The sequence below is a fragment of the Tachysurus vachellii genome, chromosome 17 (genome assembly GCF_030014155.1).
Source record: "Tachysurus vachellii isolate PV-2020 chromosome 17, HZAU_Pvac_v1, whole genome shotgun sequence".
Lineage (NCBI taxonomy): Eukaryota > Metazoa > Chordata > Actinopteri > Siluriformes > Bagridae > Tachysurus > Tachysurus vachellii.
The window spans coordinates 16,374,546-16,397,620 of record NC_083476.1 but is presented as its reverse complement, the minus strand read 5'-3'; the positions used below and the strand labels follow the sequence as shown (position 1 = coordinate 16,397,620).

Genomic DNA, 23,075 nt, shown 5'->3' with positions numbered 1-23,075 from the left:
AGTGAGTGTGTGTGTAAGCATGCTCCATGCGTACTTTGGCCTGGATTTGTGATTCTGTGAGAATGCAGCTGATCACGCTGGCACTCATTTGTCTGTACAGAGCTAACAAAAGAAAAAAGACTCTGTCACACCCAGCCATGTAATAACCACGTGTGAGTGTGTGTGTGTGTGATTTCTCCATTTAAATTTCTACATATGACGTGTAGTTCATTAATAATTTAAGAATTTATCTTATTACAAACTGCAGTTGTATAATATGGATAAAAGACTCCAGTTTGTGATGTTGAAAATAATGTAAATTAAATAAATAAATAATCAGAAATCGTTTTCTGTTAATCGACTATCGAGTCACTGTATGCGTCTATCGACAATCTATTAGTCACGTCTGTCGGGGAAATACAAGTCAAGCTGGCTGACTAAAACTAGCTAGCGTAGCAGCTAGTAAGATAATATTTAACCGACCTGACAACAGTACTCATTTTTTTTAAGTAAATATGTAACATGTTATAAACTTGGTTAAAACATATCCCGAAAGCGCTGAACTAAGAGGTAGGAATTTCTGTTTCGGATCGCGTAGTTACTTTAATGTTTTTCTCTAGTTAAGCTAACATTATATACGACGGTAGCGTTAGCTGTCAGTGTTTATCTCACTTTCTATAATCCAGCTAGTTACAGTAGCAGCTCTTATGTACATTATCTGATATTTATTAGCTGAAAACAGCGGCTCAGGACGAGTTTATGTGTTTAATGGGTTGCTCTGTTATCTCGGATGTTGTGTCGTTCAGGGGGGAAAAAAATAGCAAAGAAGTTTTGTTTGCTATCCAGCTTAAGCGAGTCTGATTCTGATTCGTGAAGCGGCTTTGCTAATCGGATATAATAAGAAGTGGATTTGCATGACTAGCTATTGGATCATAATAGAATCAGATGTCTTTCTGTTCTTTGTGCTTTTCAGTATTACCTCCCAAATGTTCTTTTTGTAGTGTTTCTGTAAAAATTTCTTTTACAAATCTGCTGTCTGGATTGAAATATAGGATTGAGTCTGATTTGTTAGACAGCAGTCACTCCAGCTCAGCACCCATACTGTATGAGGTTATATTAAATCATTGCCTAATTACAGGACTGTCTGCTCTGGCCGCCTGTGGGAAGTGAGGATGGAAAACTCTGGCTATGTTGAGAGCTTTCCTGACATGCACACGGCCACTAGCAGTGATGAGGATCTAGTGGAAATTGCTGGGGTCACTCTGGATTTCTCCAGTACTGAAGATGTACCTCCTTTAGACCGGGACTTTGGATCAGGTAGTTGTTTAAATGACACCAAGATCAGAAGGCTATAACACATGTCACATACATTTACACTTACAGCATTTAGCAGGCACCCTTATCTAGAGCGACCTACATTTTTATCTCATTTTATACAACTGAGCAACTGAGGGTTAAGGGCCTTGCTCAGGGGCCCAGAAGAGGCAGCCTGGTGGACATGGGCATCGAACTCACAACCTTCCGATTGGTAGTCCAGCACCTTAACCACTTGGCTACCACATCCCTACACACATACATACATACATACATACATTATGTAACCTCAAAATTATTAGAACTCTCTAGCTACATTTTGTCCATATTCCTGCAGGCAGTGGAAATAAGCATTTTATGTGATAATAGTTTATACATGGTGCTGTTGAATTCTTGTTTAGTGATGATTCATTTAATATTGCATCAACCGAAACAGAAGTGCTGGCTGTTATTCAGAACACACGTTTATTATTGGACACACGTTTCTACACATTTTTCGCTTATTTTCTGGAGTTTCCAGTCAGCTCTAACTTTGTTTTCTGACAGAGGAAAGTGTTCAAGGCAGCCAGATTTGCACAAGTTGTATTTTGTATAGTTAACTTTGATAGAAGCTGGTGAGAAAATGTATAACCTGTAATTATTGGAAAATTGCTGTGCTATGAGACAAGGCTCTGTTATTACTTTGTGATATCATGCCACAATTAATTAGAATCTCTAAAATGTAACAGCTAAAAGCAAGGCAGAATCACACTGATCACTGATGTATTGAATGCTTTGATTTGCTAAAGACCAAGTATTTTGAAAAATGCTGCATTATGTAGCTGCCAATAAAAATAACATATATTTTCAATATATATTTTCAATAAAATACATTCAATACATACAATAAGTATCACAGTTAACCATATTATATTATATCACAGTTATAATATTTATTGAATTCATGTTTTCACATTGTTCAAATCTATACCTTAGTTATACCATTAAAAAATGTTGTGGTCTAATTTAAACTTTTCTATTTGTATTTGTCTAACACCCTCTCTGTTAAGGTGCAGGTGGAGCTGGGAATGGACTTAATGGGGTTCCTAAGCTGATGGATCTTCTAGATGAGCCAGTGCCTGGAGTGGGCACTTACGAAGACTTCAACACTATAGATTGGGTGCGGGAGAAATCCAAAGACCGGGATCGTCACAGAGAGGTTGTGTATACTACACTACAGCAAAATATGCCTGGGGTGTAAAATCCGGTCTCTAGTGTGGCTAGGCTTTTTCTTTCTGACCATATAGGATCGCCTTATATATGCATCATCACAGCAATGAGTTTGCTCTTGTTGAGTTGAAATGAAATGCTTCAGCCCTTTCAACACCCCTGAGACTATAATAATGTCCACTAGTCTGTTTTGGAGGCACTGATTGTGCAGGACTGTATTTTGCAGATTGCCAGTCAGAGCAAAGAGTCTACATGGGCTTTAATGAAGAGCATCAATGACGCATTCTCTGGTTGGCTTCTCATGTTATTTGTTGGACTGATGTCAGGTTAGTTATCCCCCCTTTTCTGTCATTGAATTTAATAACTGGACATGAAGAAGTGTATAGAAATGCGTTGTTCCTGAAAATCCAGCAGCTGGCACACTACTGTGTCACTTTTTCTTTTCCAGTGTTGATACCGATACTGAAATCTTGTGTATCGTCTGAGGCCACTACCCACTCGATACCGTTTAAAAGTTTTAAAATATCTAAAGCACTTCACAGTTAATATTACGTTGTAATTATAATTTTGTGTGTAACAATAAATCTACAAGACTGATCACCGTTATTGTTCCAATATACATGGTTGACATTGTTTTAATTATTTTTAAATATCCCACAGCCTTAATTATTATAAGAGATTTTATTAATGAATCCTCACATTTCCATTCTGCTTTATTCGTTGTAAAGGTGCTCTGGCTGGTGGGATCGACATCTCCGCTCACTGGATGACCGACCTCAAGGAAGGAGTATGTCTCATTGGATTCTGGTTCAACCATGAACACTGCTGCTGGAACTCCAACGAGACCACATTCCAGGAGAGAGACAAGTGTCCGCAGTGGAAGAGCTGGGCCGAGCTCATGATTGGCATCAACGAAGGGCCCTTTGCCTACATCATTAACTATTTGATGTATGTGTGCTGGGCTCTGCTCTTCTCCTTCCTTGCAGTGTCTCTGGTTAGAGCCTTTGCCCCTTATGCCTGTGGCTCTGGTATCCCTGAGGTACAATATCAGATTCATTCCGTTTTTGTATTTTCCATGTTTTGCAATATTTTTTCTATTTGTTCCTCACACAGAGGATATCTTGTCATTGTCATTCATGATATAGATACATATTTTTCTGATAAATGTTGAACTGTCATTCTTAACCCCAGATTAAGACCATTCTCAGCGGATTCATTATTCGCGGTTACTTGGGCAAGTGGACCCTGATGATTAAAACAATCACTCTGGTGCTGGCTGTGTCCTCTGGTCTGAGTCTGGGCAAAGAGGGACCACTGGTCCATGTGGCCTGTTGCTGTGGAAACATACTGTGCCATCTTTTTACCAAGTACCGAATGAATGAGGCCAAAAGACGAGAGGTGAGTGAGATGGAGAGAAATGGGTGTGGAAAAATATCCTGAAACTAAATTGGCAATTTGGGAGTTTTAGCTTAACTTTATACCTATGCTTTGTATACTTATGTAACAGTTTAATTTATTTTGTGTGTGTGTTGTTAAATCAGGTGCTGTCTGCTGCTGCTGCAGTCGGCGTTTCAGTGGCGTTTGGTGCTCCTATCGGAGGAGTTTTATTCAGTCTAGAGGAGGTAATTGACCTTTAGTTGTGCATTCCCGCTGAGTCTTTTTAGGGCTGTTAATTTTATTTGAAGTGGTTTTGATGCTTTTTGTGAAATAGAAGGTTTATCTTTTGGGATGTGGTAGTGTAGTGGTTAAGGCATTGGTCTACTGGATGGACGGTTTGGGTTCAAACCCCAGGTCCACCAAGCTGCCATTGCTGGGCCCCTGAGCCAGGCCCTTATCCCTCAATTGCACAGTTGTTTAATATGAGTGTCAAATGCCATAAATGTTTTATAGTCAATAAGATCACAAAGTCCAAGTGGTTTCTCTCTGATCATTTCTCTCCTGTAGGTGAGTTATTACTTCCCCTTAAAGACACTGTGGCGTTCTTTCTTCGCCGCTCTTGTGGCAGCCTTCACGCTGCGCTCCATCAATCCATTCGGAAACAGCCGGCTGGTGCTCTTCTATGTGGAGTTTCACTCCCCCTGGCACCTTGTGGAGCTGGTGCCCTTTGTGCTTCTGGGCATCTTTGGTGGCATCTGGGGCGCTTTCTTTATTCGGGCAAACATCGCTTGGTGTCGGCGACGCAAAACGACACGCCTGGGCCACTACCCAGTCTTGGAGGTGTTGGTTGTTACGGCACTCACAGCCGTGTTGGCTTTTCCCAACAGCTACACGCGCATGAGCACTAGTGAGCTCATTTCAGAGCTGTTCAATGACTGTGGCTTGCTCGACTCCTCTCAACTGTGCAATTACGCTAATGTAACCGACATTAAGAGCAGCAGCAACACCCTGCCTGACCGACCTGCTGGCCACGACGTCTTCACAGCCATGTGGCAACTGGCACTGGCGCTCGTCTTCAAGATGCTCATCACCGTGGTTACCTTTGGCATGAAGGTCAGTTAAAACACTAGCTCCAGCAACAATAATATAATAATATAAAAAAGAAGAATATAAGATACAGATTACAGATTAAATACAGATTAAAATGAAATTTTTGCAAATTTTTTTTAAATTAGCAAAAAGTTCATTTTAATCTGTATTTCTAATTTTTGAATTCTAAAGAAAATGGTTCTGTTACAAGGATATTTTATGAAAATGTTGGATGCTGACATACAACTTTTCTTTCCCGCACTGTCACTGAAAATTAGTCCTTGTTTTAGAGGATAAGAAGTGGCAGGTTTACTACTGTTGTAAATGAATGTCAGGGAAAATGGTGGAGCTTGTAAATCTGGTTTCAAAACTGCTGAACTGTAGCCATAGTTTCAGACCCTCTTAAGGCTGTTTTTGTTTTATGGTTTTCTTTGTAGAAGTATGAATAAACCAAAGTCCTGTAGATGCTGAATTTTTACTAGTGCTCTATATGCACATATATACCTACTACGTGCATTATTAATGTAATGTGGGTATACTAGAATTGTAAAAATACTACTTTAATAATACAAATAATTTAATATAAATTTGTCTGTAAATGGGAAGGACTGTACCAAACAAAATTATGGGGAAAGACCATTTTCCACTCGGGCAAATGTAATGATTATTCCCTGTTACAATCACAATAAGCTATTTCATTTTTAATTAATCTCATGTTATACACTTTAAACAATTGTGATTTTGAATTTAAATTAATCTTTCTCTCTACCTCATTCAGAGCTTTCTAATCCACATATTATTGCTTGTTTTAAATAATTGAACATTTTAAATTCCAAATATTAAATATCAAGCCTGCCTAATGAAATTTAATATGCCAATCATTACAATGTTTTATTTATTACCGAACGAAACGTCACCCATTTTAAAGACTGATCAATATTTTTGTATTTAGATTTAATGTTGCGGATGTCCAATTTATCACTATCATCAATTATACCAAATAAACTGACATTTCACACTGATAAACCTTCACACTGGCACCTTGGCTGTTTCAAAGCACTGACAATTGAGACTTCTTCCATAAATGTACAGTAAAGTTTTCATAACATTGTAGGTTTTACTTAAAAGGTTAAAGTACACCTTTCTTAATACTTCTCTGTGTATGAGCTGTTAGTATAGAAACAGTAATGTATTAGAAGGAATGGGTTAATATTATTTATACCTAAACAAGAAGCCTATGTGGTTAAAAAGATTTAAAAAAGTGTTAAGTGAAAAGCTGAACATTTGTGTCTGTATCAGCAGCATTAGTCAGCGTCACTAGTGTAAGCGCTTTCCGTAAATAGAGAATTATGGGATGTTCTATTACTTTGAAACATATATTGAATGTTGTGTCAACTCATTTTTGCAGCTCAAGATGTTTCCCTGCATCAGATTAAATAAAAGTGTTTATTAAAAGTAGTTTAATGAGAATTTAACTTCACTAATATGGATAGAAGTCTCCTTGAATGTAAAATTAAAAAACATCATGCAGATGTTGTTGCTGTTGTGTTTTGTTTAAGGCGGAAACTTAATGGGCCGTGCGAAGTCGTAATCTGCCACTCAGAAATAATAGATGTACTCGTTTTGTCTGACAAGTTTACAAGCTGTATCTGTCTCTAGACAGCTTCTACTACCAAATAAATAATTGGTTGGGAGTGATGATGTATTTGACAACATGTGTTCCCCACAGAAATTTAAGTGATCATGTATTTAAATGACAATTAATCTTGTAGATATTTAAAAACAAGGCAGAGAGTTTTATTTTAAGAGGAATTGAACACCATTTGGCAATGAATGTTTCAGTGCATTAGTGCGTATTGAGGTCCATTAGGAGCATGAGGCATGTCTTTATACTCACTACAAGGACCCTTAATATTTAGCATGAATGTAATGAGTAGTTGATGATGATAAGTAAACATTTTCTTGCTTAACTAGATTGTGTACTATAATTGGCTTTGTTGTGCTGATGGTTTCGTAGCCAGGCTATGTTTTGTGTGTAGTTTTAAATCCTTGTCATTAATCATGATGAATGGGATTTTTTGACTAGATATTTTCTTCTATGCAGGTTCCCTCGGGTCTCTTCATCCCCAGCATGGCTGTGGGGGCGATTGCAGGAAGGCTGCTGGGTGTGGGCATGGAGCAGCTGGCATATTACAACCATGACTGGGTTATCTTTAAGGGCTGGTGCTCACCTGGGGCAGACTGCATCACACCAGGCCTTTATGCAATGGTGGGAGCTGCTGCTTGTTTGGGTAAGAGATTACCATTTGAATTATCGAATTTTTTTTCATGAAAAATGTAGCAGAGATGTGTAAAATATAAGCAATGATGTCCTTCCTTCTATTTTCTGAAGGTGGTGTAACTCGGATGACGGTTTCCCTGGTAGTCATTATGTTTGAGCTGACTGGAGGTTTGGAGTACATTGTGCCCCTAATGGCTGCCACCATGACCAGTAAATGGGTGGCAGACGCACTGGGCCGCGAGGGCATCTATGAGGCCCACATCCGTCTGAACGGCTACCCTTTCCTAGAGCCCAAAGAGGAGTTCAGCCACAAAACACTGGCTATGGATGTTATGCGGCCTCGTCGTAGTGACCCCCCACTCTCAGTCATTACACAGGATGGCATGAGCGTAGAGGAGGTTGAGAGTCTCATCGCTGATACATCTTACAGCGGCTTTCCAGTGGTGGTCTCACATGAGTCTCAGAGGCTGGTGGGCTTTGTGCTGCGCCGGGATCTAATCATTTCCATAGGTGTGTAATTTCTGTAACCAGCACAGCTGTTCCTGAGACTTTCCAAAAGAAAACGCATGTTGAGTTCTTTTCCTGTCTTGTATATTCCAGGAGTCTACAAATTATAAATGTATTAGTTTGCCCACTAGGGCAATTATAAATGTATTAGTTTGCCCACTAGGGCAACAGCCAGATCAGTTCAGCTTATATGTGTAGTGCAGCAGAAAGCAGGCTTTAGAATGAATAGCTCTCTCTCTGGATACTTAGTTAACAAAAAATATTTTGATTTGCAGAAGTGAATAAAGAGTATGATACAGATTTTGCAGGTTTCTCTTTATCCCATATTGTAGCCCAATGTCTAGTGGTTTTGTGGTATTAGGCAACACATTTAGACTGATATAAAAGTGGGACAAGTCGTGGCCTAATGGTTAGAGAGTCTGCCTCGTAATCCTGAGGTTGTGGGTTCGAGTCTCGGTGCGGCCACGACTGAGGTGCCCTTGAGCAAGGCACTGAACCCCCCCAACTGCTCCCTGGGCACCGCAGCATAAAAAAATGGCTGCCCACTGCTCCAAGTGTGTGTTCACGGTGTGTGCTCACTGCTGTGTGTGCACACTTTGGATGGGTCAAATGCAGAGAACGAATTCTGAGTATGGGTCACCGTACTTAGCCGTATGTTACCTCAATTCACTTTAAAATGTTACTCTTTTCTCAAATATATTTTAATACTGTTTATATTCTTTTGCTTTGAGCACTTCATCACATCATCATAACTTGAGCACATCATCATAACTGTAGCATAACATAATTGGTGTTGAGTTTCTTTTGATGTTAATTTCTTCTGCAGAAAATGCTCGGCAACGCCAGGAGGGTGTGGTGAGCACATCACCGATTTTCTTCACGGAGTATACGCCACCCCAACCCCCTAACTCCCCCCCTCCCCTGAAACTACGTGGCATCCTGGACCTCAGTCCCTTCACGGTTACTGATCACACAGCCATGGACATTGTGGTGGACATCTTCCGCAAACTTGGGCTGCGCCAGTGTCTCGTCACCCATAATGGGTAAGCAAGTCTTTATGAAATCATTTCTGGTGTTTTGGAGCCTTTAGTATGAATCTCTACAACTGCAGACACAAAAGTAAAAAAATAATTATTATAATTCAATTATTTGTTCAGTTTATTGTTATTTAAATTTTACAGTTTATCATTTGCATCTAGTCAAATGCTCAGGACAAACCTCAATGTGGAATAGTTTTAGTGAAGGAAGATGACCTTGAATAGTATTTTTAATATCTTTTCTTATCTCTTCACTTACAGACGCTTACTGGGAATCATCACCAAAAAGGACATTTTAAAGCACATGGCTCAGATAGCCAACCGTGACCCAGACTCCATCCTCTTTAACTGAAAGCTGGCTTTTGTAATATCAACCTCCTCTCCGAATGTGTCCTCTCCAAAAAAAAAAATATCAAAAAACACCTGTCTGATTTGCACTACAGACGTCAGTGCTATGTTGGGAGTGCACTCACACTGTGACGGCCGTTTTCAGGTCCAAGGTGGACACCTCATGCACTACAGCTTAATCGTTAAACTTGGCCAGATTATGACTCCAAGTCCTGGTTTCAAAGTTGCAAGTAGCTAATTTGTCATAACATACCATGACTATCAGTTCCTCCTGAAGAAAACGAATGACGGGTTAGCTGAGTGGATATGCATGCACAATCCCAATCATACACGTTTCTTAAATAGCTAAAGTATATTTAAATTAGTACAAAATGAGGATAATTGTGTTGTGAGCTAAATCTGTGATTGTGTTCATCCTTTTTTTGAATACAGCTCACGGATGTGTGGTTGGAGACACATTACAAGCAATTAATTCATTTTATCTTACTGATTCGCAATATTTCTGTCATTAGTTTTGCCATAACTTTAATGAATGAGCTAAAAACCCAGCATCAGGTGACTGCAAGTGGACATCTGTATTTGTTTGGGTCTGCATAAATGTTCATGTTTTTTTACATAACTGTGACTTTGACCTCTTGAGCAGGTAGCTAATTGTTTATGAAGGTTAAAGAGAAAAAGGTTTACAGCATTGTGAAATATGGGGATAAGGTGATTTTAAGGGCGTTTTCCTTCCCCCTTTACAGGTGAGTCCCATGGGGGTTTGCACATTTACACGTTCAAAATCTTCTGATCTTAACCCCTTATGAGTCTGCAGGGCAGCTGGGCATTCCACTTAGACTTCATTGGCTGTTTTGTGGCATCATATGGATTTATAACTGGGTTTGACTGTTCTGCTCGGTTGCTTGACCACTGTTGTCCTTCCATTAATATATATATATATATATATATATATATATATATATATATATATATATATATATATATATATATATATATATATATAAAAAATTTCTTTACTGGAAATCTCTTTAACGATTGCTTTAATAGTTGATTGCGATATTTGTCATGTTAATCAGCACAGCCCAGTGGTCATGCACCAATCATATACTCTGTCATTTTTGTTATATTTTCTTCTTCAGGTGTGTTTAGACAGCATATGATCAATTGTAGCAGTGGTCTCTCCACTTGTTAAAAAATTTGTATTACACTATATTCCTCAGGATATGATGTATGCATGGTTGAAAACTTTACCCATATTTTAACCACATCCTTAATCTCTGTGTTTAAGATAAGACTATTTTAAAATATCTACATCTTATCCAAAGCATTAGTTACATGAAGTGAAGGTTGGAGGTGTCTGAGTGTTTTTCTGACTGTTCTAAATGGCTGCCTGTTGCCACTGCTCTCAGTCAGGTGCATAAGCCAATGCTCTTATTGTTTACGTCCTCCAAAGACGCTTTAAGCTGTTCATAAATCCATCAAGGGCTAGGGTTAATGCCAGTATTTATATACACAAAACCTGATTTCCAGATCAGGTTTTCGTTTTAACACACTTGAGAGCTCCGAAAGCAAATTGTGTTGGATCTGCCCCTTTAATCGCAGCTGTCCTCATGTAGCGTGGTCTGACATCAACTCATCTGTTTTCAACTTACTGTGGACCGCACTACAGATCTGCATACATCACAAGGCCACTTTTTTTGCCAAGCACTCCATTTGAAAAGAGCATTTTGGTACTTATCTTGTCTTAAGAATATATTGTCTTTAATCAGTTGTTTGTACTTGTTTAATTCTGATTTGTATGTCTATTATGAAGGTTTATGTAGTCCTCTAAAATATGAATGTATCATTATCACAGTAATTTATTCATTAACACTTATAAGCCAAGTTCTGATTTGATCTCCTGTGTTTCCATTGTCTCTAAATGTGTCACTGTGGAAAAAAGTTGTTTTGTACTTTTCTGGCTTAACTGCATTTATTTATTTATTTTTATTTTTATTTATTTATTTACAACACTTAAATACTAATAATGAGGTCAGACATTAACTGTAGGTTCAACAAGTTGCAATTATTTGCTTTATATTTAGGCTGAAATTTACATAAAATCAGGCGAGTGCCTGTTAGGATTTTCACAGAGCTTATTCTATCAATTCCACATATTTTTATTTCCCCGATAAAAGCAGAAACTGCTCCTGTTGTTGATCTGATTATCAGCGATGTTCTTAAAGCAGTTACTTCAGACTTCCTTTTTAAACTAGATACTGTATAGGCAATGTTGTTACAATTGCTGTAGAATTTATTGAAATGTTTCTATGGAAAAATCTGCTGAACAGCTCAACTAGTCCAAATATAACAAACTTTAGTAAACGAGTCAAAAGTTGACTCGTGTAAGCTGAGACGAATGATCCGACTCACTGAAACGAGAGTTAGATTTCCAATCCTTATAACTGTAGCATTTGGGGGCATGGTTTAGTGGGATAAAATAGTGCATTGTTTGTCTTCTCTCAAGCAAGAGCATTAAAAAATCCCACATATGTTCCCTGAGTCAGCTGCCAGTCATATATCTCTTCACTTTACATACTGTATATGGCTTTGTGGACACTTGACTATCTCACACACACGTGCTTTTGTTATAAAAGCCTCCACACTAATGGGAAGTCTTTCCACTAAATCTTGGGGTGTGGCTTATGGGGATTTTATAAAATATTTATATATTCTTTGAGTAATGCAATACCCTGTCCTGTTGGTAAACACATAAAGCCAACAGTTACTTGAAAGAAAGAAGTCTTTGTGTGTAATCTACACTGACACACTAACCAGACTTTTCTGTGTGATTTAAGTCCAGTGTTGACTTTATGATGTTTCCCATGTGCTCTCACTTCTTCCCACTGGCAGCATGGGACACCACACACTCCAAGATAATTCAAGTGAATTCTGATTGGGATTCAGTGCTCACTTCTGTCTTGGGATTAAGGCATGAAGAGTGAGAGAGAGAGTGTCTCAGTGAGTCATTTGGCACTGTAGCCTCAGGCTGATGCACATGTGAGCATCTGGAGCTATTCAAAGACCACAAACATCAACATAGGAATGTCTTTTATTTTCTTAAAGAGCCTATTTACAATTCATTGCTCAAGGTCATTAAGATATACCTGGCTGAAATGCCGGGGGAAGAAAAGTACTTTTTTTATTGTACTTTATACCGTACTTCAGTGTTTTTGAAACTGAATACTTATAAAAGAAGCAATCTATAAAAGAGAAACCTTTTGAATCTTAAAAGTCTTTTCTCTTATTCAGTAACAAAGTATGTACACTATACACACGTGATAAGTTTACATTGTAAAGAAAACCTGTACAACTGAACATTCATGCATTCTCTAAACAGCCAATCATGTGGCAGCAGATGGCGCATGAAGGCAAGAAATCATGCAGATGAGTGTGATCTCTGTGACTTTTTTTTAGCTTGGAGGTTGGTGCCAGATGGGCTGGGTTGTGTATTTCATAAACTGATGATACCCTTCGAATTGCTGTGGGTGGAAATGGGTTGTTTATGAGAAAGATTAGAGGAATATGAACAAAATGGTCTGAGCTGCCAGGAAGTCTATGGTGAGCAGAAAACCAACACAAAACATCCAACTTTCAGGCAGATTAACTTCAACTGAAGATCACATCAGGTTCTAAACCTTCAGCCTCAAACAAGAACCTGAGGCCCAGACTCACTAAAACTGAAGAATGGAAAAAGACCAAGTGATTGAGAAGTCTTCTAAGGTCCAGTTTGGCTGAATCTTGTGCTGACTATAGACTCAGATTCCTGTTCGTATCAGTTTTTAATGCATTAGTCTACTTAAAACTAGCAATTTTGTGACTTTCGCTTTCATAGTACATTTTGGGCTAGACACAAGTAAGATTTTGATCTATACTTCTATGTATAATTTCTCACTGCTTTTTCCACCCTGATGAAATCTTTGTTGTATATTGACTTGTTCCATAAAAAAAAAACTAGTCATAGGCTGCATTCTACAGCTGCATTCTACAGCTGGATCTGCTTAAATTTGAGCATGTGTTTATCTTGCACAGAGCCAAATGAACCCATCGAATTATATAAACGTATGTATGTTAGCAAGTAAATAAAAATATTAGACAGTCAGTTGTTATTTAGTTTCAGTTAAATTATGGTTATGTACTTAAGCAGCCATTTCAGCCCATAAGGAAATTAATATCCCCTCACACCCAATAAGTCAGTAACTGCAGTACATTTGCTTTAGTCCTGCACTGGAGTTATGAGGTTGATGAAGTATCAGATAGCTACCAATTTAGCAATATGCAACCTGCATGTCTGAACCTATACACACTCATCTCAAAAACACCCTTACACTATGTGATGCTGTTGTTTCAGAATAGAGGACCTGTCAGGAGGACAGGAACACAAATACTGTAACCACTTTCTATAACCGTGGTGAGCAGCAAAGTGTGTCCTATCCAGTATCAGTATAGTGTTCATAAGGGCTTCAAGATGGTGTTACAACTTAGAATTGCTTTTGCCTACAATGTGTTAGGCAAGACAATGTGTTGCCTACAATGTACAATAGTGTTAGAAACCACATAAACAAGTCTGGTTACTACTTGACAATATTTTTAGTGAGTGTGTTCATTTAGACATGCATTTTGTATAGAGTTAAACTATGGGTATATGACTCACATATGTGATATTTTTTTCGTAGATGAAGGCAGTTTCATTCATAGGAACTGTTTAAATGATTCGGTGCAAACCTTTAAACATCTGAGTCGATTCTTTCTGTGGGAATGATTGACACAAATGATCTGATTCATTCATAACACTAAAAGGGTATAAGCATCACTGATGATTAGACTAATAGCTCCAGTGCAAATAAAACTAAAGAACCAGACTTCAACACAAAATATATTTCAGCTCGACTATATTCAAAATAAAGGAAAAATATAGTCAGGTCCATAAATATTGGGACATCAACACAATTCTAACATTTTTGGCTCTATACACCACCACAATGGATTTGAAATGAAGCTTTAATTTAAGGGCATTTAAATGCAAATCAGATGAACGTTGAAACTTTCACTTTTTTTAATACTTGGTTGCAAATCCTTTACAGTCAATTACAGCCTGAAGTCTGGAACATAGACATCATAGACATCACCAGACGCTGGGTTTCATCCCTGGTGATGCTCTGCCAGGCCTCTACTGCAACTGTCTTCGGTTCCTGCTTGTTCTTGGGACATTTTGTCTTCAGCATGTGAAATGCATGCTCAATCGGATTCAGGTCAGGTGATTGACTTGGCCATTGCATAACATTCCACTTTTTTCCCTTAAAAAACTCTTTGGTTGCTTTTGCAGTATGCTTTGGGTCATTGTCCATCTGCACTGTGAAGCGCCGTCCAATGGGTTCTGAAGCATTTGGCTTAATATGAGCAAATAATATTGCCCGAAACACTTCAGAATTCATTCTGCTGCTTTTGTCAGCAGTCACATCATCAATAAATACAAGAGAACCAGTTCCATTGGCAGCCATACATGCCCACGCCATGACACTACCACTGATGATGTGGTATGCTCAGGATCATGAGCAGTTCCTTTCCTTCTCCATACTCTTCTCTTCCCATCACTCTGGTACAAATTGATCTTGGTCTCAGCTGTCCATAGGGTGTTGTTCCAGAACTGTGGAGGCTTTTTTAGATGTTGTTTGGCAAACTCTAATCTGGCCTTCCTCACCAATGGTTTACATCTTGTGGTGAACCCTCTGTATTCACGCTGGTGAAGTCTTCTCTTGATTGTTGACTTTGATACACATACATCTACCTCCTGGAGAGTGTTCTTGATCTGGCCAACTGTTGTGAAGGGTGTTTTCTTCACCAGGGAATTCTTCGGTCATCCACCACAGTTGTTTTCCGTGGTCTTTCGGGTCTTTTGGTGTTGCTGAGCTCACCGGTGCGTTCCTTCTTTTTAATAATGTTCCAAACAGTTGTTTTGGGCACGCCTAATGTTTTTGTTATCTCTCTGATGGGTTTGTTTTGTTTTTTCAGCCTAATGATGGCTTGCTTCACTGTTAGTGACAGCTCTTTGGATCTCATCTTGGAGAGTTGACAGCAACAGATTCCAAATGCAAATAGCACACTTGAAATGAACTCTGGACCTTTTATCTGCTCATTGTAATTGGTATAATGAGGGAATAACACACACCTGGCCATGGAACAGCGTAGAAGCCAATTGGCCCATTACTTTTGGTCCGTTAAAAGGTGGGAGCCACATATGCAAACTGTTGTAATTCCTACACCGTTCACCTGATTTGGATGTAAATGCCCTCAAATTAAAGCTGACAGTCTGCAGTTAAAGGACAACTTGTTCGTTTCATTTCAAATCCATTGTGGTGGTGTATAGAGCCAAAAATGTTAGAATTGTGTCGATGTCCCAATATTTATGGACCTGACTGTAGATTTAATTTTTTGGACAAAGTGGGTTTTGTTTATCATACATTTATCCTGTAATGTTAAACTCTCTGATAACCCAGCTGTGCTCTCGTGTGTTTGTATATCCATACATTGTGGCGCATTTCGTGCAGACTAATTCATGGTAAATTCATGAAATTCCTCAGCTGTGTTCCCACAAACTCTGGACCACCCATTAGAGTCCCATTCAAGGCCCCACTGTGCATTTGTGAGGAAAAAACTTCATACCATTCATGATGCTCTTTAGCAAAGAGCAGTGATTGCTTAAAGACATCTGAGTATGAGTTTTATCCTGGATTTTTTTAGAATCCATTATGAAGTATCCTTCTGGGTTTAATATGTACATTGCCAACAAGTCTGCACCCCATTAGTCTGCTGTTGAGTCATATGCTATCACATCATGGAGGTTTTTGAATAAACAGGAAGTTTTACAGATCCTTCCTTATTCCACCCACTCCCTTCCTTTTTCTCACAGTCCTAACACTGAACGCTTCAGAGACTCCCAAATGAGCAGCATTCATGGGTCAAAGCGAAAGGCTCCAAAGTAACTGGACGAGTCCTCTGCATGCACTGCCCTAGGAGCAGACACTGAAACGAAGATCTCGTCTCCTGCTCGCAGCTCAAACATGCCTCCTTGGTAGATGGAGTGCAGGGCATTCTCGCTGTCCGGGGACCAGCATTTAGTGCCCACTCCCTTTAACAGCTGAATGGGCTGCACATAAGCCGTCTTCTTATACACACATTGCACAACCTGCTGGCTCTCTGAGTTGGACTGGTGCTCGCCATTGGACAGTGTGAGGTACCGGAAGTAGATCTGAGCATACAGGTAATAGCGTCCCGTCTGAGGGATCCGCAGGCGCCCGTTGGACAATGTCATGTTGTGCATGTGCGAGCCGAAGCTCTGGTTTCCCCAGGAACGTACAAGGTGGCGGCAGGACTGATGGAGGTCTCTTTGAGGAGTTAAAGATGTTGGGCCTAAAAAAAAAAAAAAAAGGAGCTACAATTTAAAATAAACATTAACATTGCATGCACTAATGGTCCATTAATATGAATCCATTATTTGTTAATCATTGTTTGAGACTTGGGGTGGTGTGATGGCCAAATGTATATGCACCTGACCATCATATTCTTGACAAATCGCTACTTTGCTGTTATAACAACCTCCACTCTTCTGGGAAAGCTTTCTATCAGATTTTGGAGCATGGCTGTGGGGATATGGACTCATTCAGCCACAAGAGTATTAGAGAAGTCAGTTACTGATGTCCAGATAGAAAGTCTGGTGCACAGTCTGAGTTCCAGTTCATCCCCAAGGTGTTAACTAAGGTTGTGGTCAGGGCTCTGTGCAGGCATCTCGAGATCTTCCAATCCAGTATTGGTAAGCCATGTCTTCATAGACAAATGTTTTGTGCATGGAGCATTTTTATGTGCAGTGAAGGAAAATCTTAATATTAACACAACCATAGACATTCAAGACATTTTGTGGCTATAGTTTGGGGTAGGCTTACATATAGGGTCATGGTCAGCCATCTGCAGCAATGTAGTATAGGATTTAGTATCAAATTTTAAGATTTGTTCATAAGACAGCTTGTAATCTTACAGAGGAACAGAAAATCATTTGAATACCCCATAACATTAGAAAATGTGTTAATGTTAAATAAATATCTCGTCAAAAAAATAAGCTTCAAAATATTCACATTTTTGGCAAATTACAGCACATTTTTTAATCCATATATTATTAAACATAGACTATAATGTGTTTGCCATACATGCATCTGAGAATTAGCTGTAGTTATAGGAATAATAGCAAGTGCATTAATATAAACCTGTGAAGAATTTCACTGAGCTGTGACATAATGGCAAGGAAAAACTCCCTAATATGACATAAAGAAGAAACCTTGAGGACCAGACTCAATCCTAGAACATCCTCTTCTAGCTGACATCCACTGTGTTTTTTATATAGCTGCGATTATAATGCCTGAAATATTTGAAATATGAGCTTACATTAGATCAGAGGTTTACACCCAACACACACACCTTGTAGTCCATTGTCTCGGAGGGTGAGGTGAGCGGAGGGCCGCTGGTTCCCATCAGGAAGAACTTTCAGACGGGGCTCGGCTGTTTGTCTTTGCTCTGTGAGTCAAGCGTTTCAAGTCAAGAGAGTGAAGCAGAGCATGGGCAAGATGCACTTTTGAAATGTAATTATTTGTTTAATTTGTATATATTCAAGATTTCATGATTACCATGAAAAATATGCTGAGAGATGACGTTTTCTGTAACCTAAGCAATAAATCAAGAAAAACAGTTTAAATTCACAACAATGAAAACATAAAAAGTCTAACAGTGAATATTAGTGTAATATGAATAACAATGTTAAAAAGAATATAACAATGATAATGACCTCCTTAAAATTATTACGTTCAAATGTCTTCTATCATCTTCACACACAAAAAAAACACACTACAGTGTAAAATGTGATACAAAAGGATCTAGATCCAGGAATTTTTAACACTGCCCACAGATAATAGAGCTCAGCAGGAGACTGGGGCTTTCACAGCGCCTCATAACAACATTCAAGACACGTTTATCCCCTCAGAATCAGGCACAGAGCCTCTGAGAAAACAAAAGCCACAAGGACTTGCAGGGAAATTCCTGCCAAAAGGACAAAGAAGTGTTGACATCATAAGTGATCGACTTTCCTTCATGCCCACATATCAAATATACAAGAAAGTTTTACAGATTATAGGTCATATCTGGAGAGAAAGGAAGAGAGAGAGAGAGAGAGAGAGAGAGAGAGAGAGAGAGAGAGAGAGAGAGAGAGAAACAAACCAAACTGAAAAGAGAAACAAGAGAGAGATGAAAGCTCAGTGTGAAAGATATGAAGTTCCACTAGATTTTTTGTTGCCCCAAAATGCTGCCTTATACATTTTAACCCAAACTGCAAGATGCCTGAATAAACAAAACACAGGCCATGCTCTTAAAAATACATCTTTTCATTAATATTGATCTATTCTGCAGTAGTTGTGGTGCCTTACAGCTCCAGGGTCTCCAGTTTGATCATAATCTTTGGTTACCCCGACTTCACACTGCTCATGTCGCGTACGCAAGAGTTTCATCCAACCTACAGTCAATTCACACTGCATGGCACATCTGTATGGGTTACTCACAGCATAAAGAAGCCTACTTTTTTCATTTTAGACACCTTTGTTAGTTCAGTTTTTGTCTTGAGAGAAAATATAACTGTGTAATTTGTAATAATTCATGGTATATGCATAGCTCAAGAGAATACCAAAAAAAAATAGACAAAAAAACACACCATCTTCTAACTAGCTACTCAAGATAATAAAAACAGATATTAGATCAAGATGAGGAAATCGAATCCACCATTCCAGTGTGTAGCTACTTAAATGGGAATTTTGTTCCCAAGCTGGTGTATTGCTCATTAGAATCTGTGATTATAAAAGCTCTCACCAGTGTGTCCCTGAATAACTGTTAAACCGTGATATAAAACAGTATCTTTTTTCCACTTGTTTGTATCATAGCATACAAGCACTTTGCTGTTCAACTACAGGTTCAAAAGCAGCATCTGTCTAGCTTATGATTTAACCCTTGTATGTTGTTCGGGTCTGTGGGACCCATATTCATAAACATCAATAGTTTTGAAAAACTGCTTCCTTGTAAATTTGTTGATTTTTTTTTTCACTTATAACTTGATTAAATTTGATTTTCTTTTTTTTATTACATTTTATTAAAAAAAACAACAAAAATGATTAGCACTTTAATTAAAAAATGTGATGCAATAAAGGTAAAGGGCAAATATTAACCATATATGCTGTTTATATTGCTTGTAATTGGGATGAAGTAAACATCTGTAGAGTATTTTAACCTAAAATTTTTGATTGTGTTGAATTAAAAACCCAAAAATGCAGCGGGTCCACCAGACCCACGAACACTGGCTGAGTAACAAAAATACGAACACCAAACAGGGGTTAAATAAAGTGTACAGCATATAAACTGGGATTCTATTGGGCTTTCTTTACACACACACACACACACACAATCACAAGGGCTCAAACCAAGGGCAGCAATGCAAACATCCTGGAATTTGACACTTCACTGAGGTGCCTCTAAAACAGCTGTTGTGGACTGAAATCCCTTTTAAAATGCAAGTGAATGATGTCTTGACTCAACACATGATATAGCTTAACATGTGACACAACATGTGGTTTAACATCTGGTGTAAATGAGGGTGTGAATGCTGTCTGTTGTTGGACTGACATCTCATTCATGGTGTATTCCTGCCTAGTGTTTCCCTGATCCACAGGGTAAAGTCCTCACTGAAGATAAATAAATAACAAATGAGTACATGACTAATTTAAAAAATCACTGTCCGGCTAGAAAAACCCAGAAAATGTATCCACATCTACCTTGTATATATATGTCCTAATTCCTTCAGCCAGTCTGATGCATGGTTCACCAAAGAGCTGTACCAGACCATCTGGCACCTCCTGATCTTTCTCCAGAGCGTTCAGCAGTCCAAGACAGCGCAGTTCCTCAAACACACCCTGATTCCGCGCCTATCCGTCCGCCAGAAAAAAACATGAGGAACAGAGATTAAAAACAAAGTTACCCAAAGGATAATGTGGTCATACACAGTGCACATGGATGGAAACAAAGAGCTGTTTAAAGCATAAGTAAAAACACATGCTCATCATGTAAGCAGATGTGCTGAGCTGCCTGTATCCCTTTCTTCCGAGGAATTCATGCTGCAACTCAGAAATGTCATTACAACAAAACTGTAATAGAAATACTGCCATAAAAATGACAAACAATCTGTGAGCTGGATGAACAGCTCAGCTCTTCACACTACTGTGTGTGTGGTGATGTTAACCACTCATGGGTGATAAGGGTGCAAGTGAGACTGAAAACACATTCTGTAGTGTCTTGTTTCAAAACTCCCTAAATTTTGATATTTGACATTGATGTTAAAAAGGAAGTCATGTAAGATGATCTCCTTAGTTATTCTGTATTTCCTATGCACCACTGGGGTACTCAGGATGTTCATATTATAATAGTGTCTTATTACTGATATCCCTTACACCCTTACATGACAGGTATGATGCTTTGGAAGTGTTTTATGCCACATTGTCTTCTCACAAAAAAACGTACTTCCTATTATCACTTTGCCAAGTTTCAGCAAAGAGTTTCAGAGTTTCCTTCTCCTGAAACATGTATAGAGAAACATGCCTTATTTTAAACAAATTTAATTTAGCTTAATTCCAATTAATTTCAATTGTTGTCAAACAAGAACTTGCGCACTTTGGTGTAAAACAATGACTGTAGCTACACTATCAATAAGAGTCCTGTCTGATGCTCCGCCACTGTAAATGTCCATAGAGTACAAACATGGACACATGATTCCCAATGGGCCTCTAGTGGCAATTTCTGCAGTTCCCATTCATAACCACAATACAATAATGACTTTATAAAGTTAAATGGGGCAGTTAGAGGATTCTGTTTGCATTTCAGTGGAATTTACAATGCATGGGGACGTGAATTAAGATGACTTTTTATTGCAAGGCTGATATTCTGCACCTATTCTGCACCACTGGTTAAACAGTCATCACGTCACTAGCTTCTCTTTTCTCCCCCAACAAACTTTTATGTCTTGTACTTTTATAATTTGTATTGCACTGGAGCTATGAGGCTGATCTTTCTGTCAACAACAAAAAACAGCAACAACTAAATCATATTCAGTAATTTCCAGTTCACTGTTGTGCAAACAGCAAGTCACTAGCCTATTACTTTAATAAACAACCACATGTGAGAATCTCATATAAATGCACTGCTTCCCGTTTGTTTGGGTGAGTGTTTTAACAGCAGTATCTCTGTGGGAATGCCAGTCACTTGACGCTATATTCATGGTTTTGCTCCTCAAGTCCTGTGGTTTCAGCAAGGTCAAACTATTTACAGGAGGGTTTGCATTATGTACTCTGAGTTAAGTGTTGCTTCAATGCAGTCAAGGATTAGGCATTAGGTTGTGGATTTCCACATTAAACAAAATTAGTGAAGTAAAGACATCTGACCATATTAAGCTGGCATAAAAATGTTTTATTTAGTAGTATCTACATGAAGCCATTTTTATGTAGCCCCCATCTATATAGATAGATAGATAGACAGACAGACAGACAGACAGACAGATAGACTTTTTAAAATTATTATTACACCTTAACTTGCAATGGATCACTAGGACAATGTGCTTGGACATCCTGATTATTCAACATCACACATTTACACTTTCTACTTGTTTTTTAGGAAAGTATATTTAGATCAGTGTTGGATAATTTCTCTACACACACACAGGCAGTACCACATGCATAGGTCAGAAGTTCTCTATAATACGTTCTAATACGTGCACACAGATAATAACAATGCAGTCTTTTTAGTTGAACAGCAAATTGTATGTGTTAAAGATGAGAATACAAGCAAGGGAACAATAACTATGCAATGCAGAAAGGTTGCAAGCTAACACTCGAGCAAATGCATTTAGGAATGCATTTGTTTTATGATACCATGATGTTTTTAAAGCTAATGTCAGGATTAAATGGCGATTATTTACCTGAGCCACTGACATATTGAGATAAACGAATAATCCAGTAGTCGACGCGACTTGAATAGCAACCATGACTATAAAAACGGTGCTTATCCATAACTTGGACGGCGCTTCCATGGGTATCTTCGGCTGAGCCATGATGATTGCGCTCGACTCGCTGCGCGCAGATCTCGGATAATCAGATTCGGAGTTGTCCTCGGATGCCAGAGCATTCCTTTCGGATGACTGCTCTTCACTGCATTCACAAGAGGCTGCTGGAGACACGGATACTCCATCCATCACAAGTTAGCTGAAGAACAATGAACCCATAACAAATCACAGCACGCACCAGTCTGTCCGATCCGCACCGCGCGTGGCGCAAATGTACTTGCGCATTTCCTTTATATAGTCTTGTAGCTTGAATTACAAACTCCAACAACTTTAAGTACACGTTTCCTGTTGTTTTCTCAGTAGGCAACAAATAAACATCTTAATATGACAGTCAGTAAGAACAGCTCCTAGTCTCCAGGCTCAATGTTCACCCAATCTTCACATGGGTTTTCTCAGGGTTTGCCTGTTTTCTTTTTTTGCACTAAGTGGACTGGATCAGATCAATTTTCCTTGAGATGTGAATGTATCAGTGAGTCTGTGCACAGTGACATGGAACTGACTGGCTTCCCATCCAGGATGTCATCCTGGGTTATGCTCTGGATCCACTGCCTTCCTACTCTTACTGAATGTGAATGAGTAATAGTACAGTTGAATAGGAAGGGACATGGATTCATGATGTTGGAATGATGGGACATAGATGCCAGTAAATGACTTTAAATGTATAGTAAATCATTTTTTGTACTGCTTATCCTGCACAGGG

The 23,075-nt window shown here is 38.8% G+C and overlaps 2 protein-coding genes across 2 annotated transcripts; one reads left to right on the top strand and one right to left on the bottom strand.

Annotated features, from left to right (window-relative positions):
* The first annotated feature begins 383 nt into the window (after positions 1-383).
* clcn5a (chloride channel, voltage-sensitive 5a) lies at positions 384-11,029 on the top strand. The gene is made up of 12 exons (XM_060890538.1): positions 384-549; positions 1,118-1,296; positions 2,343-2,491; positions 2,729-2,828; positions 3,231-3,541; positions 3,694-3,900; positions 4,044-4,124; positions 4,447-4,992; positions 7,073-7,259; positions 7,361-7,759; positions 8,583-8,799; positions 9,055-11,029. Exons 2-12 carry the CDS (start codon positions 1,152-1,154, stop codon positions 9,143-9,145), a joined length of 2,433 nt encoding a protein of 810 aa, XP_060746521.1. The 5' UTR covers positions 384-549; positions 1,118-1,151; the 3' UTR covers positions 9,146-11,029.
* Positions 11,030-14,148: 3,119 nt separating this feature from the next.
* On the bottom strand, positions 14,149-22,848 carry tnfsf10l3 (tumor necrosis factor (ligand) superfamily, member 10 like 3). The gene is made up of 5 exons (XM_060891314.1): positions 22,232-22,848; positions 20,040-20,189; positions 17,856-17,892; positions 17,650-17,745; positions 14,149-16,590 (listed from the first exon to the last, which is right to left on the bottom strand). Exons 1-5 carry the CDS (start codon positions 22,502-22,504, stop codon positions 16,133-16,135), a joined length of 1,014 nt encoding a protein of 337 aa, XP_060747297.1. The 5' UTR covers positions 22,505-22,848; the 3' UTR covers positions 14,149-16,132.
* Positions 22,849-23,075: the final 227 nt, after the last annotated feature.